This window comes from Dermatophagoides farinae, chromosome 2 (assembly GCF_024713945.1).
Source record: "Dermatophagoides farinae isolate YC_2012a chromosome 2, ASM2471394v1, whole genome shotgun sequence".
Lineage (NCBI taxonomy): Eukaryota > Metazoa > Arthropoda > Arachnida > Sarcoptiformes > Pyroglyphidae > Dermatophagoides > Dermatophagoides farinae.
Genome location: NC_134678.1, coordinates 1,390,430 through 1,407,486, shown reverse-complemented (window position 1 = coordinate 1,407,486; position 17,057 = coordinate 1,390,430). Strand labels below are relative to the sequence as shown.

Sequence of the window (17,057 nt, the reverse complement as noted above, 5' to 3'; positions counted from 1 at the left end):
TTTGTCATTTCGACTTTATTATTTTCGATCAAATATTTTCGATCATTTTGTATTCGACATTTTTATTTTCGACAATTTGTGACAGAACCGAATCTAATTCATTATGACATAATTATGTTTGCTAAACACAGAAAAAAACAGCTAAAAATAGTTTTTGGTGTTTGTCTTTGCGTGTGTGTGTCCATACGCAAATTTTTCAATTTGCCTTCATCTACCATTTTATTCATTATTATGCATGAACAATTTGCTTGATTTTTTCCCTGTGTTTGTCATTGTCATTCAGGTCGTTTGTGTGTTTTTTTTCTGTTTTGCTTACTTTTTCATCATCATCATCATTATTCATAAATTAAATTATTATCCTTCAATGTGTTAGTGTGTGTGTGGAAATTCAGTTTTTTTTGTCTTCGAAAATGTTCATCTTATAAATGTTATAGGTGAAACAAAAAAAAAAGAGACTTTGTAAGTATTAGTAAAAATTCATTAGCAGCTACCACTTGAATCACACATCATCACGTACAAAAAGTTGATTTGTTCAATTACAGATGATGATGATGATGATGATCATTATATTTAAAGGTGAAGCCGCCTTTCAAAGGAGCCATTGATGAATTATGATGAAATGATGGAGTGTTGGATGATGTGATTAATATAAATGTTGTCGAATATTTTTGTTTTTAAGTTTGATGACCAATCCACAGGTAACATAGGAAACGGAATTCGAATCTTTTGCTTTTGGTTCTTCATTTTGAGAAAAAAAAATATATTCATTCATCCGACAACAATGACTGAAAAGTGATGAAAACTTGCAAATTCATTCATTGTACAAAAATTTTGAGATAATGAATTTTTCATCACCATCAATGGAAAAAAATGGAATTCTGATCTAGATAAAAATGGTGGAAAGAAAAAAAAATTTTTTTTCCCTTTAAATAGCCACAAAATTCACATCACTCTCATCATTGGATGGATGTGGATGTTTTTCATTTGAAATCCAAAGTAACACGCTGACCTCGCTTTTCATCGCATCACAAAAAAAGGCGGTCGATGGTGAAAATGACGAAATTCCAACGGAAAAAAAACTGAAGAAGAAGAAGAAATTGGATGAAAGAATGAAAAATTCAGTTCAGAAAAAAAAATTGCTGAATACCTTTGGTATTAATAATAATGGTAGAGTAGGTTATTTCAAAAAAAAAATTCAAAAGAATCTGTCATGCATATTGAGTTTTAATATCGAAAATTCTGTTTGACGATGCAATTTTTCTCTCTCTCTCTCCATCCATTTCTAATGGAAATGTTATGCTTTTTTACTTGAAAAAAAATTTTTTTTCTTCCATTCTTTCATTGGCAAACAAAGATTATTATCATTATGACAAAACACAAGAGATTTGTTTGAAATAGAATATAAAAAAACAATGAAAGCAAACAACAACAACAACAACAGCAGCGAAAATCTTCATTTTTTTCTTTTGTTCTGGTAGATTAAGGAATTTCTGTGTTGTTGTTGTGTAATGACGAAAAGAGAATTTTTCATTGCTTTCAATTGAAAAAATTTTTGAATCGGTATTTATTTATGTTGGCGACAATAAAAACACATATTTGATTTTTTTAGAATGTAGAATGAAAATGTAGAACAAAAATCCTCTTCCGAATGGAATTAGTGTGAAAGTGAATGAAAAGAAAAAAAAATCTTGTCCATTAAAAATCAATTTGAATAAAGATAACGAAAGTGGTGAGAATCTGAATGAAAATACCAAAAAAAAAAAAAATAAACTTCAATGATGGACTGTTTTTTTTTCTGTGTGTTGGCAAATATTTTATTGCACAGTATATTTTATCTATGGTTCGAATAGAAAATTGTTCATTTTGTGTGGAAAAAAAACATTTTATCTTCAACAATTAATCAAATCGATTCAACAGATCTGCACCGAGAAAATCTTGTAAGAAAAAAAAACTTTGAAAGAAAATTAAAAGTCAATGGTTAAGGTGATTATCTATCAAACATTGGTAGTGATTCAGAATAATTTTAGAATTCATGAATGTTCATTAAATGTGATTACTTTTTTCTTTGAAAAGAAAATGTTTTGGGTGTAGCAGTCAACTGGCTGCGCACGCTCCTGCCTATTGCCACCTCTTCCTATTTCGACCGAGAATGTCGGTGAGAGAAACGAGCATGTTTCCAACCGAAAATTCCGAGTCAGCATACAATTGAACACACACACCTTCGAACACACACAGTGATTTCGTTTCCAATAAAATTCAAATTCGATTCAATAACCTGTCGACATTGCGACATATTTTGGTGACCCGTCCTTACATCGAATTATATAAAAAAGTGTTTTTTTTTTCAAAGATGGACAACAACGACAATGCCAATGACACATTGATGTCTGAAACTGGCGAGCAGGCAAACCAAGTCGATCCAGCGCTAATTGCGTCATTACTTCAATCCATGCATTCGATGATGATTGAAATGAAAAGAGATCGTGATACCTTGCAAGCGATGGTCGTTGACATGAGAAACGAACGCAGATCACGACCCGCATCCAATATCGACATGCCCCCATTCATTGATACAGATCCACGTGGATGGCTCGAAGCGGTGTCAGCTTGTTTTAATGCGGCACACGTTAACGATGAAAAGGATCAATTTTTCAAAATTGTATCTCAATTGCCGAAAACCATACGTGATAATCTTAAACATAAATTGGATCTCACCGATTACACCGATGGTAAACTGGCCTCACTAAAAGAATTGATCATTCGTGAATACGAACTTTCCGAAACAATTCGTCGAGATCGAATCCTCAGTCGCAAAGACTTAGAGAATCAAAAACCATCTGTGGCCTGGTCATGGTTGTTAAACATGGGTAAAAACGTTTTCACAATCGTACAACTTCTTGCTTTTTGGGAGAAGCTACTACCCAAGGACATTGGATTATCGATTCACCACGTCATCGTTCCAATTGAACGCCAACTAACTGAGAATCCCAATGATCCACAAGTGTTACAAAGTATTGCAGGTATCGTTCATATGGCTGATTCACTGTTTGAAAAGTATGGTACCACCACCAACAATCATCAGGTTTCTGCTATCTCACGTCCGCGAACCGCAAGTACCAACAACAACAACCCCCAATAGCAGAAACATCCGCAAGCGCCAAGCGTTTCGAGATGATGGACCATACTGCCGTAACCATTTCTTATACGGTAATCGAGCAAACAGATGTGGCAGACCGCAATCGTGCACATTCTTAAGTCGATCCAATCGGTCAAACCAATCAAACAATCAATCAAATCGATTCAACAATCCACGTTCCAACACACCTAGTCGTAGTCAATCACCAAATCCATCACAACAACAACAACAGCAACTTCATCATCAACAACAACAGCAGCGAATCAAACAAACTAGTCGAACCGATTAGAAGTCCTAGATCGGTTCCTAATCAAAGGCAATCAATAATCAGCGCCATTCATTCAAATCAATCAATCAAATACAAATATCAATAATCAAAACGATGATCATCATTCACACAATAACAATAACAATAATCACAATCATAATCATGTAGACAACAGTCATAACAATAATCAAAATCATTCAATTAATCACAACAATCATAGTCATAATCATAATCACATCAATAGGAATTCCTTATCATTCAATTCATATGTCAATAAAATTGTCTCACAAATGTACAACAACGTTCTCAATAATCATCACAGACTTTTCATTGTAGATAAATCATCCGGAAAACATATTCTGATTGACACTGGTTCAGATGTATCAATATGGCCAACATCATCAAAATACCTGAACGTGTTCAACAACAATAACAAAAAGTCACAACGTTGCAATTTTCAATTATTCGCTCACAATGGTACCCGAATTACGGCTTATGGTTTAGAAAGAATAACCATAGACCTTGGTTTTGGTCAACCTTTCACATATTCATTCATCATTGCTGAATCTGGATATCCAATCATAGGCGCAGACTTTCTATCACATTTCCATCTACTTCCAGATCTCAAAAACAAATTGCTAATTGACCCTGACAATCAAAGGACAGTCAAAGCATATACTAAATCAACAGACATATACGGAGTATCAACAATCAATCAAGATATTGACCCACGAGTGAGAGAATTATTGTCTAAATTCCCCTCGATCACTAGAACCAAATTAACTCCGGAAGTCAAACACAATGTCAAACACAGCATCCGTCTAACAGATGAGAATGAAACTGTGTTCGCTCATCCTACACGTCTAGATCCAATCAAGCTAAAAGCTGTAAAGGATGAACTCAACAAGATGCTAGAATCGGGAATCATACAAACGTCATCGTCATCATTCGCTAGTCGAATAGTTGTCGTTCCTAAAGCTAACGGTCAACTACGATTATGCGGTGATTATCGTATGTTAAACAGAATCACCATTCCTGATCGCTATCCAATCAAGCACATAGAAGATTTCTCGCAAAGTCTTCGTAATACAAAGATCTTCTCAACCATCGATCTATTATCAGCATTCCATCAGATCCCCGTATGTGAGGAAGATCGTTTCAAAACAGCAATAACAACACCAGTTGGTTTATACGAGTACATTCGACTACCATTCGGATTACGTAATGCTCCATCAACATTCCAACGATTCATCGATCAAGTCTTTCGTGAACTTGACTTCATCTATTGCTATCAGGACGATTTACTAATTGCATCCGAAAATGATCAACAACATATCAATCATTTGGAAAAGGTTTTCAATAAGTTGAACGAATATGGACTCACCATCAACATTGAAAAATCAAAGTTTTTCCAAACCGAAGTGAAATTTCTGGCTCACATTGTAGACAAAAATGGTATCCGCATATCACCCGATAAGTTGAAAGCCATCGATGAATTTCCTCAACCTGATTCATTGAAATCTCTCAAACGATTTATCGGCATGGCCAACTATTATCGTCGATTCATACCACATGCAGCCAAAATTATGTCTTCATTGCATTCTATGTCGAAAACTGATTTCGAGTGGACCAATGAAAGATTAAAGGCATTCAATGACATCAAAGCCGCACTTCGTGAACAAATTACATTATCATTCATTGATCCAAAGGCTAAACTAGTTATCAAAGCCGACGCATCTGATCATGCCATAGGTGGATGCCTAGAACAAATCACCAGTGACAACAAAGTTGAACCACTTGGTTTCTGCAGTAAGAAACTGCGTCCTGAAGAATTTCAGCTAGCACCATTTGACAAAGAACTTCGTGCAGCTCATCATTGTGTCAAACACTTCGAACATCTCATAGAAGGCAGACAGTTCACATTATATACTGACCACAAGCCATTGGTCAATGCCCTATTAGTTCGAACAAATGTCAAAAGATCGCCAATGCAAATGCGATTAATGTCATACATTCTCGAATTCACCTCAGACATACGACACATATCTGGCACTGATAATGTAGTCGCAGATTGTCTCAGCAGAGTAGAAATCGAAGCAATCACATCTTCTGATCCATCATCTTCATCAACAGAACCAATATCATTACAAATGATTGCAAATGAACAACACAATCAACTCGAAGAGATGGAATCATACCGAACAGAATTTGGTCCACGTATCAAACTACAACGTATCGATGATCAACTAATCTTGGTACACGTCGATGACAAATCTCCAATCCGACCAGTCATACCATCATCTCTCCATAAGAGAATCTTTCATTTATGCCATGGACACGATCATAAATCAGCCAACAAAACACGACAAATTGCAGCTGATCGCTATTTCTGGAAATCCATGAATGCAGATATCAAACAATGGTGTCGAACATGCCAAAATTGTCAAAAGTCTAAAATCCATAGACACACCATTGTTCCACCCAAACAAATCGATATTCCAAAAATTCGATTTTCACACATCAACATCGATATTGTTGGACCATTACCACAATCACCAATTTCTGGAAACAGGTACTTACTAACATGCATCGACCGTTTCACCAGATGGCCGGAAGCAATACCGATGTCATCCATTTCTGCCGAAAATGTTGCCAACCTATTCGTGACACACTGGATCAGTCGCTTTGGAATACCAGACGTTGTTACAACCGACCGAGGAACGCAATTCGAATCTCAACTGTTCCACGAGTTGACAAAACTAATTGGCACAAAACATATTCGCACGGCAGCATTCAACCCACGTGCAAATGGAATGATTGAACGTTTTCATCGCACATTAAAAAGTTCAATCATGGCAACAGGACAACAATGGGAACAAATATTACCCATGGTCCTTCTCGGACTTCGAACCGTAGTCAAAGATGATTTGCAATCATCTTCAGCTGAACTGGTTTATGGATCACAGCTCACCATTCCAGCTGATCTAGTTACCAATAACGATGATATCTTGCCGGCACATGAGTTCGTCCGTATGCTCAAGGAACATGTAGCTGCAGCAAAATCAGCAATAACTAGACCAAGCAGAGATTCACGCTGTTACATTCCAGATGATCTAACCACAGCTGAATACGTGTTTCTTCTGAAGGAAAATCGCCGAACTTTAGAACGACCATACACAGGTCCATTCAAAGTCATCAATCGTCGCGATTCCACATATGAAATCGAAACACAAAACGGTTTAGAATCAGTCGCCCTCCATCGTCTCAAACCTGCCTACATTGAGCGGGATGATCAAATTGATTTACCAAGGAAGAGAGGCAGACCAGCTAAGAAAGTCCAATTCGCCGAAAATCTCACAGAAGAATTTCCTATCCCAGCACGTGCAAACAAACCAGATGTTCAACCAGCCATAATCAAACGGAAGAGAGGAAGGCCCAGGAAAGTTCAATCATCATAATCATCATCATCACACATTGAATATCCTGATTCATGTCCACATTTCTGTAACATACACAAAATTTTTTTTTATAACATGGACATTCATACTTGCGCGGGAAGTGTAGCAGTCAACTGGCTGCGCACGCTCCTGCCTATTGCCACCTCTTCCTATTTCGACCGAGAATGTCGGTGAGAGAAACGAGCATGTTTCCAACCGAAAATTCCGAGTCAGCATACAATTGAACACACACACCTTCGAACACACACAGTGATTTCGTTTCAAATAAAATTCAAATTCGATGTTCAAATCAAATATTTGGATTTAAATTGAAAAAAAAAAAAATTTCCGCATGGTTTTTTCTTTATTCTCTTGCAAACACACCAACACACGCAAAGGAATTTCCCACATTCAATCAATCGAATTAAATTGAATTTCTTTCATTTCATTTTTTTTTCTTTTTATTCACCGATTCTATATTCATAATAAATGATTTAGGTCACTTTTTTTTTGCTCCATTCAGACAATTTGAATTTTTTTTTTTTTTTAGTTCACCGTCTTTACGTTGGTTAATGAGAGTAAAAAAAAAATTCCAATTTTCAAAAATTCAAAGTTTTTGTTTTGTTTTGTTTTGTTTTGTTGTCCCATGACAGTTTTTTTTTCAATAAGTAATTCAAATGGCTTGATCTGCATTTTTTTCTGCATACCCCGACCCCCATTGAATTATTAAAATGGTCTGGAACAAAAAAAAACGACCAATTTAAAGTTACCAAAAAAAAAAAAAAAAATTTAATGATTTGGCCATTGAAAAATTCGTTGGAAAAAAAATAAAATTTTTGATCAAATTTTTCATCGTCATCATTATTTCATTATGATTGACGTTATATATCTGAATTATTTCATCATCGATTGAGCATTAAAGACTGATGAAATATTCAACTTTCAAATTGGCTAAACAATACAATCAAATACAACGTTTTGTAGATTGTGCCATTGACAGAAATGAGAAATAATAATTGAAACAAAATGAATGAATGAATGAAAATGAAAATGAAAATGAAAAGGAAAAAAATGCGCCAGCAGGATTACATGTCGTCGAATTGTTTTTATTTTCCATCTCATTCATGTGTTATACATAAGACTGATGTCCGGATTTCTTTTTTTTTTTTTTTTTTTTTTTGTTATACTCTTTCACTTTCACTTTTACATTCGATCCATTTTTTTGTTGTTGTAATACTTCTGTGACACTCACACACACACACACACAACATTAACTATTCCATTATCTTTTGTTTTTTTTTGCCTGTTTTACTTTGAATGTTTTTTCATTTGTTTTTTTTTCCTTTTTCTTTGATGATAAATTAGACTTCAAGTACCAGCACATAACCACCACCACCAACATCACTATAACCACGAATTCATTGATAACATACTAAAAGTGTCACATACATACATATATATAACGTACATGAATGAAATGAGATTGTTTTTCATTCACATTGTGTCATTGGGTGTGTGTGTGTGTGTTTTTGGTTGTATTTTATTAACGAAAACCAATTGTATATATCAACACACACACACACACAGATTGTATTTGTACTAAAACATTACAAATGTCGATATTTTTTTTGCCCAAAATTGTACACAGTAGACCACAACAAAATCAGAAAAAGAGAGAGAAAGACAAGAATTAATCATAATTTGATCCATATTATTCAATTCTACCACAAGTATGGTGATCAACATTTTGAATGGATTACTTTACATTGTTTTTTGTTTTGTCAATAATAATGTGAATAAAAATCTTGAATTGAATCAAAGGTATCATTTGTTTTTGCTGTTTTTCTCTTCATTCTGCAAACACGTGTTTCCGGCCCTATTTTTTTTTTCTTTTTTTTTTGTTTTAGAATCTAATGTCTAATATGATAATAGAAATCATTTTTCATTTGTATATTTTTATATATATGGATGACATTTGAATATTATTGAAAGAATCGATTTTTCTATTTTTATTTTGCAACTTATTACACGCACACACACACACAATGAGATCGATTTATAATGAATAAACTGTTTCTGTATTTTTTTGTTTTGTTTTATAAAGGCGAGAAAAACATACGGAAGAAAAAATCGAACATTTATTTCATACGCATACAGACACAGACATATCATATTCGATCAATGTGTATCGACTTTAGATTGAAATTTTTTTTTTTTTTTTTTTGTTCACCAAACACCATTCAATTTGAATGGAAAATTGTTTGGATGGAATAGAATATTCTTTTTGGTTTTCCTACTGAATGTATATGTCTATGTGTATATGTATGACAGACACAGTGTGAAAAGATAAAAAAAATAGTACTCAAATTCGAAACTAAAAAAAAATCCAACTGTAACAAGCTGTCAAATAGAATAAAAAGAGATGGAGAGAAAAAAAAATGAGATTCTTCAAACTCTAACCAGAAAGAAATAGAAATAAAGATCTTTTTTTTCACCCAAAATTTTTATATATATATGTTTGGCCCTGTCGATTTCGATTGCTATTCACGTTCATTTCATGGATGAATGGATGGATGAATGAATGAATGAATGGAAAAAAAATTTACGTATTTTTTTATGATGATAAAAAAAATAATAATGCTACGAATACTACTCATCATCATCATCATCATCATCAATAGATTTAAGAAGTGATGAAGTTCCAAGAAAAATTAGATAAATATAGAAAAGAATAAAAAAAACGATTCAAATGGATCACAGTTCATAAATGAAATGAATCAGATGAAAAAATATTCTGTTTTTTCTTTTCTATCTTCTAATGATGACTGATTATTTACATTTTTGTTTGTTTGAAAATGATAATAAATTCCGAAAAACCAGTGCATATATAAAAATGGTGGCCATGAAATGAAAAACATGACAGTATCGTGATTGATCCGGTTATTTGGTTGATTTTTTTTTTTTGTTTTTTTTTTTTGCAGTTCAAATCCAGCCATCTATCTAGTCATAAACAATTTGTTTTTTGTTTTGTTTTGTTTCCAGCTTAGTTGTTTATCAGAGTTTACCTGTGTAAATAGAAATTTTTTTTTTGTTCATATATAGACAAAATGAGAAGAGAAAAAAAAATTCGGTCATCACGAAATTATATCTGAATTGGAATAATCATAATATTAGTTACCTCGGTGATCCACACACATACACATACACACGCATAAAGAGAGAGAGATCCACTATTTATTAATACCGTGGATATATTACCGAGGTAACCGGCTTTGGCCATCATACACAATAACAACCACCAACACCACTAGTACTAGCAAACATCAAGGCCATTCCATCATGATGATGATTACATAATGAGAAAAATATAGAATTTTGAATCGTTATGTAACATTATTACAAATTTATTCTTCAACTGAAAACAAAACACACAAGTATGGTTGTTTTTTCTCATTTACAATTACTGTAAATAAAAATAAAAAGTTTTTTTTTTGGGTTGTTTGTTGTCACCATTACCCAAAGTTCAGTGATGTTCAGTGATATAATATTTGTTTTCAAGAATTTGTTTCATTGTCTTACAGTGTGTGTGTGTATGTGTGTGCATGTATCTCACTCATAGGGGATTGGATCATCGTCATCATCATCAATTGGACTATTTCCAATCGAAAACAACAAAACAAACAAGAAAAGAAAAAAAAATACAATTATGTTTGATTTGGTTCCATTTTTTTCCGTTGTTGTTATTTTTCTGCTTGAATAACTTTGCTTTATTCTATTACCGGCGGACATGAAACTTTTTTTTTCATTCTTCATTTTTCTTTATGATCTTTGATTGATTTTTCTTTTTTGCTTCTTCTTTGTGTATGTTGATCATCGAGAGAAGAAAAAAAAATTCCAATTATAAATCATCTTTTTTTTTCTTCTTCTTGTTTGATTTTAATTTCGAATCTATATGTATTTGATATTGATGTGATGAATGAATGAATAGTTGGACACAACTACTACTACTAAATTAATATTGAAAAAAAACGAATAAACAATGAAAATGGACAGAAAACAATTTCAAACGGAGAAAACATACCAAAGTTTGAAAGAATTTTTCTTCGCTTCCATCGAAATAATGATTATGAATTTGTTTTGTTTTGTTTTTTGAACGCACACACACACACATTCCATTCATGAATGACGACGAATGAAATCCGAAAAAAATTTATTGATTTTTTTCGCCAGTTGTTCGTTTGTTTTTTTTCTGGTTCGCACAAAAAAATACGGTAATTAATTTTATGGATTCAACATTGAATGTTGTTTGCGTACTTTTTTCCGTTCATATCATTTGGTGGATTTTTCATGGCCATATTATTCATGGTGCGGAAAAAATAATTTGATCATTCATTAATTTCATTGTTTTTTTTTTTAATTTCGTTCGATCGGCTTGCACATTAGAAATTATTATTATTATTCCATCATTTATTCATGTTAAGATGATGTTTATATGTGGCCATCATCATCATCATCATCATTTGATGTGTTGTCCATATAATGAAATTCTTTTGTTGATGTTGTTGTTGTTTTTTCCAATAAAAAAAAGGATTCGAACCATAAATGCCAATGTTTTTTTGTTTGTTTCATTTTGATTTAATAAACAACTTGATTTCAATTTATCCACACCATAAGACAAAAATACGAAAATCATGATGATGATGATGATGATAATTTGATTTGATTCATTATTATTGTGGAATGACCTTTTGATAAGTGACATATATTTAGAAACTTAGTGGCATGAACGTTTTTCCTGTTTTTTTTGGGAAAAAACAAAAAAAAATAAATAGAAAAAATTAATCATATAATTACATACAAACCAAAATCTTATCCTGTGAACAATAATCGAATAACAATAATAATTCAAAGTTTTCAATAAGATTCGAATGTTTTCGTTGTTGTTGCCATTGCAACCACGGTAACACAAAGATATAGAAAATGGGCATTTTTTTCGATAAAATCCAGGCTAACCAATAAAACGAAAACAACAACAACAACAACAATTATCACAGAAACGAAACGAAAAAAAAATCCGGAATTGTAATTTCCTTTTTTCATAATATTGTTGTGGCTGTTGTCGCCGTCGTCGTCGTCGTTATTTCATTTCATCAGAATATTATTTTCCAAAATTGGAAATTAGAATCAAAATTCGAATGAATGATTCTGTACAAAAAAAGGTAACACATGAGCAAAGAGTAACGACACCATTCATATACAATGTATGACGTGAAAATGTTCTTTTGTTTATTTTCAATCCCACGGAAAAAAATGGAACCGTTCCTTTTTTCATTTTTGTTTTGTTTTGTTTTGTTTCATTCTAAATGTCTATTAATTATTGAGATAATAATAATAATTGAAAATGGGAAACAATAATTATTTGCCGCCAAAATCCCCAGAAAAATGAATGATCCTCATCATCATCATTGATTTAATGTTCGGTATAATAAATGTTTCTAGTCATTCTGGATCAAATCCAAAAACCTGAATAAAACAGTAAAACTAAACTGCACTATAATTCATTGGAGATCAAATCATATGTTGTTGTTGTCGTTGTTTACTGAAAACTAACTAAAAACGTCAGTCGGTCAATTCAACTTGAGTGAATGAAAAAAAAAAGAATTCGAATATTGTTAAATTGACCGGATATGAATGTAACGAATCATTCACCACCATTTAATGGATATGATCATTATTCAGTTGAAAATCCTATTGCACAACAACTATCACCACCATTATCATTGTCATCAACATCAACATCATCATCATCATCAACGAAAACTAGTGGACGTGGAACAAGTATTGAATCATTGAATGATAGGAAAAATTTCACTTTACCATCGATCGTTGTACCGACACCACCATTGTCATTATTAACAACAACAATGGCGGATAAAAATAATCAACATACAAAACTGAATGAAATGAATAATAATAATGGCAATGATAATGATAACGCTGTGAAACGATCATCAACACAAATGATAAATCATTTGAATCGTACAATGAAAATGTTTCAATTTACACCAATCGCTATCAAACCAACATATGAACAGATTTATGATTGTATTATAACGGAAAATATTGTACAATTAAAAAAATTTGTACTAGATTCATATGGTGATCAAATATATTCATGGCGTAATGCTAATATTGTTGCATCATTAAATGTATCACGTTTCATTGAATCAATACCATCGATACAGGCATGTATTCTCATTTTTTCTTGTTCTTTCCAAAAATTCTTTCTTTTCATTAGAAAAAAATATCATTCTCTTATCATCATTTGATATCTTGCTTTTCTTTTGTCCCCTTTTTTGTCTGTGTGTCTTGTTGTTGTTGTTGTTGTTGTTCAATTGTGTGTGTGTGTGTGTGTCTGCTATTAGCATGGAAACATTCTTTTATTATTCTTTCAGAATTGCCTGAACAAATTCTGTAGAAAAACTGTTTGGAGGGGAAGAGAAAAAACTTGTTTCTAATAATATGAATGAACAAAATGACGAATTATTCGACGTTTATTATTATCACTTATTTATTTTCATGTCCAGACAGTGTGTGTGTGTGGATGTAATATAGAAATTTCAAAGACAAGAATTTTTTTTTCTAGCCACATTCAAATGTGCTTTGTGTGTACAACATTCACACACACAGACAGACAGACAGAGAGCATTTGTCATCATCATTTCCGTTTAGTTTTATTTTATTTTATTTTTTTTTTGTTATAATACGAACAATTCTTTCGAAATACAGATGCTCTCTATATCTATTTAGTTACCAGATTCTAGTGGATAGGAAATATTCTGCAGAAATAGAATTTGAATGGCAATGTGTGTTGTTAAGTGGAATCTTTGGAATCATTGTCGTGAAAAATGAGACGAAAAAAAATGTAAATTTTTTTTCTATTTCTACAACTAAATTAATCAAATTTTCATTTTCAATTTGATTGTTTGTTTGTTTGTTCAAGTAACAGTAGTAGTAGTAGTAGTAGTACGAAATGATTTTGTCACATTTCAATGTAAATATATTGAAAATGATATTAGAATCCAAAATTCTGTTTCTGTGTGTGTGTGTGTTTATCTTATGATCTAATGATGTAGTAAACAACTGCAAAGAATTCTACAACATTATCTACATTAGATCATCATTATATTAGTGAATATTGAGCTTTTTCAATGTTTTTCTCATGTCCCATGAATGTTCTGAAGCACAAATGTACATGAATGAAAATGGAAAAGAAGAATAGAAATAATTAACTCGTTATTGATAGTATTAGAGAGGAAAAAAAATCTTTTGGTTGAACACACACACACACATACATACATATGAATGAAATTTATATTTCCGTTTTTTGTCAACCTTTACCTTTAATTATTTTCATTATTTGTTCGTTTATTAATTTTCCTGTTTCACACACACACACACACATACATGATGTAATTTGATTCTTTTGGAGCGCGTGGGAGTGATATTTTGATCGAGAAAATTCCAACGAAAACAATGAATAAGAAATGATATTAAATCTACATTTGATTGTGATAGAAGAAAATATTTCAACATTTCTTTTCCAAGAAAAAATTGATTTGACCCCAAAAATATTTTATTCGTTGTTTTTTTTTATCTTATTCACAGAAAAAAATTACATCATTAAATAACGCCATACAAACCGTCGATGATGATGATGATGAATCAATCAAACAAATCGAATGGTTTATGGCTAATCAACCGGAATTATTTTTTAGCCGTGATCATTTTGGTGTTACGCCATTACATCGTGCCATACTACAACAACGTTATGATGTTGTTCAATTGATTGTTAAATCATTACCAATTGCATTGGATGCATGTGATTATGTAAGTTTTAATGAAAAAAAACAAAAATTTAATTTACACAAGAAAAAAAAAGTTTTATACACTCTATGTCTGTGTTTAAATTATGGTCATTTAAAATGGCCACCTTTTGTCCATAAATGACTGAATAGAGAGAGATGCATATAGAGATTATTTTGATCCAATCTGGACCATTTCCTTTTTCCCATTAGGATTTTTATTTTAATTTTTTTTTTCATTTCATTTCATTTTATTCTATCTTTTGTATCTACCCGTTTCAGGAGAGAGAGAGAGATTAATTCTTCAACAAAAAAAAAGTAAAATACTTTCATTACATTGGTCGTGGTGTTATATTTGTGTTTTTTTTTTTTGCTGCCAAAATGATTTGAAACGAAAAAAAAAATTTCCTAATGAAAACAAAACTACACGACAGCCATCATGGTTATGGTTTGATGAGTGGAACGAAAATAAAAAAAAAATTCTTTAGAAAGAAAAAAAAATAACAGACACATTGAATGACACATTCTGGAAATTTTTTTTTTCTATTCATTTAATCCAAGCAAACACCATACTACCAAACAATAACAGAATGACCGCATTTTTATTTATGGATTAAATCCAAATGTGTTTGTGTGTGTGTGTGTGTGTGTATGAGCTAAATGAGTAGAAAATAAACCAAACCAAAACTAATGAAAAAAAAAAACATTCGCCACCCCCATAAAATAAACCGGATTATATATCTGTATGTTACTTTGGTTACACAATACACATTCGTTCCTGGAACTAAAACCGAGTAAGAGAGAGAGAAAATTTGAAGGTTATACCCGTCGTTGCTTGGTTTTTTTTTCTCATTAATTTTTATATATTATATATATGTATGTAGGATTCATTGATTTAATATGGGTCAAAACCGTAATATTACCCTAAAGTCTCATGTAGTCAGTGAATTTTGTCAAAAAAAAAAAAAAATAAATCTCATTATCTTTGGAGCCGCACTGTACATGAGACAAGCTAGCCATGATTTTCATCAAAATATTTGGCCAGAAAACATGATGAATTTTTTTTCCCGAATTCATTTATGCACAGACACGCACAAACACACACAACGCGCACTTTATTGAAATTTTTTTTTGTGCTTTTAAATCTGATATATAAAAAATTTAATTTTTTTCTTTTTACTTTTATCTCTCTCTCTCTCGGATTTTGATTTTATTTTTTACCAAAAAAAAAAAAAAAAATCAAAACAAACAACCAATCAACCGATATGATATGATTAGCAAGGACGTACACCACTGCATTTGGCAGCATTATTACCCGATTCAGGTTGTATGTATTGTCGATTAGTGGATTTAGGTGCAAAAACCTCCGTCACCGATATGGTATGTATGTTTAATTCTAGTTGTTTGTTTAAATTTTTTAAAAAAGATTTTCATATTTGGATTTAATGTTGTGGAAGAGACACACACACACAAAAAAACGTAAATGTTTACGTTTTACGTCAATTGTACAATGTTCACACCAATATTCTCTATTTTGCCAAAAATGCATGATGATGATGAATAATCTCGTTTACCTACTACATAAAAACGAATCGAATAGTTTTTAGGTTTTAGGTGGCAATTTACTACTTTTCTACAGGAATTTGTTTCACTCCTCATTTTATTGACGCACGTGAAAATCATTTCATTTCATTTTTTTCGTTGCATTTTATCTATTTTTTTTTCTTGGTTGTATAGTTATAAAATCCAATTCTTGTGACTGTGATGATGAACATTGAATGTGTGAACAGCCACAAAAAAAACACCAGAATTATCGAAAAAAAAAGTGAGAGAAAGTGGATTTTATCCAACCACAAACTTGCAAAAAAAAAAAAAAAATTTTATTGATAAACAAACCCGGTGTTATTCAAGTTTCAGCGTACGGACGGAATCGATACCGACATTTTATTTTCTATATTTAGATTTTGGAATCATTTTCTGGTTTTAGTTGGATGTGTGTGTGTGTGTATGTGTTTGGTCCAGCGACAGTAATTTGCATGTTTATTTATTTATTTTTTGCTCGTCCAAAAGTTTCATGCATGTGTATCATTAACATATTATTGGGTTTTTTTTATTATTGATTTGTTTTTCTTTTTATTTTTCAAAATCAAAATGGTTTTATTACCATATACGAAACAAAAACAAATGACTGCCATGTTTACTGCCATTTCATATTTCTCTCCTTTTTTTTTTGGCTACCGCTGCAATTAACAGTGGTCCTATATTATTTTTACCCCCACCAGATTAAAACAACAAAAATGAAAAAAAAGTTTGCTTCACTGTAATGCATTTCAAAAAAAATATTCGATCCA

At 31.9% G+C, this 17,057-nt stretch overlaps 2 protein-coding genes and 1 long non-coding RNA gene across 3 annotated transcripts in view; 2 read left to right on the top strand and 1 right to left on the bottom strand.

Moving 5' to 3' along the window:
- Window positions 1-2,077: 2,077 nt before the first annotated feature.
- On the top strand, window positions 2,078-7,144 carry LOC124500460 (uncharacterized). The gene has a single exon (XM_047064533.2). It carries the CDS (start codon window positions 3,695-3,697, stop codon window positions 6,860-6,862), a length of 3,168 nt encoding a protein of 1,055 aa, XP_046920489.2. The 5' UTR covers window positions 2,078-3,694; the 3' UTR covers window positions 6,863-7,144.
- A 3,533-nt stretch (window positions 7,145-10,677) lies between these two features.
- Window positions 10,678-11,980, bottom strand: LOC142598211 (uncharacterized). Its single transcript, XR_012832512.1, has 3 exons — window positions 11,700-11,980; window positions 10,923-11,636; window positions 10,678-10,848 (listed from the first exon to the last, which is right to left on the bottom strand). It is a non-coding gene; the product is annotated as an uncharacterized LOC142598211 (long non-coding RNA).
- LOC124499260 (uncharacterized) overlaps window positions 11,180-17,057 on the top strand; it is a 30,439-nt gene continuing 24,561 nt past the window's right edge. The window contains exons 1-3 of the mRNA XM_075735717.1: window positions 11,180-13,086; window positions 14,510-14,731; window positions 15,985-16,086. Of these exons, the coding sequence (XP_075591832.1) occupies window positions 12,529-13,086; window positions 14,510-14,731; window positions 15,985-16,086 (882 nt within the window). The 5' untranslated portion in view covers window positions 11,180-12,528. The remainder of the gene's footprint in view (window positions 13,087-14,509; window positions 14,732-15,984; window positions 16,087-17,057) is intronic.

What these genes read in the sequence shown, in the direction of transcription:
- LOC124500460 (XM_047064533.2), top strand. Translation starts at nt 3,695, where the DNA reads ATGTACAACAACGTTCTCAATAATCATCACAGACTTTTCATTGTAGAT.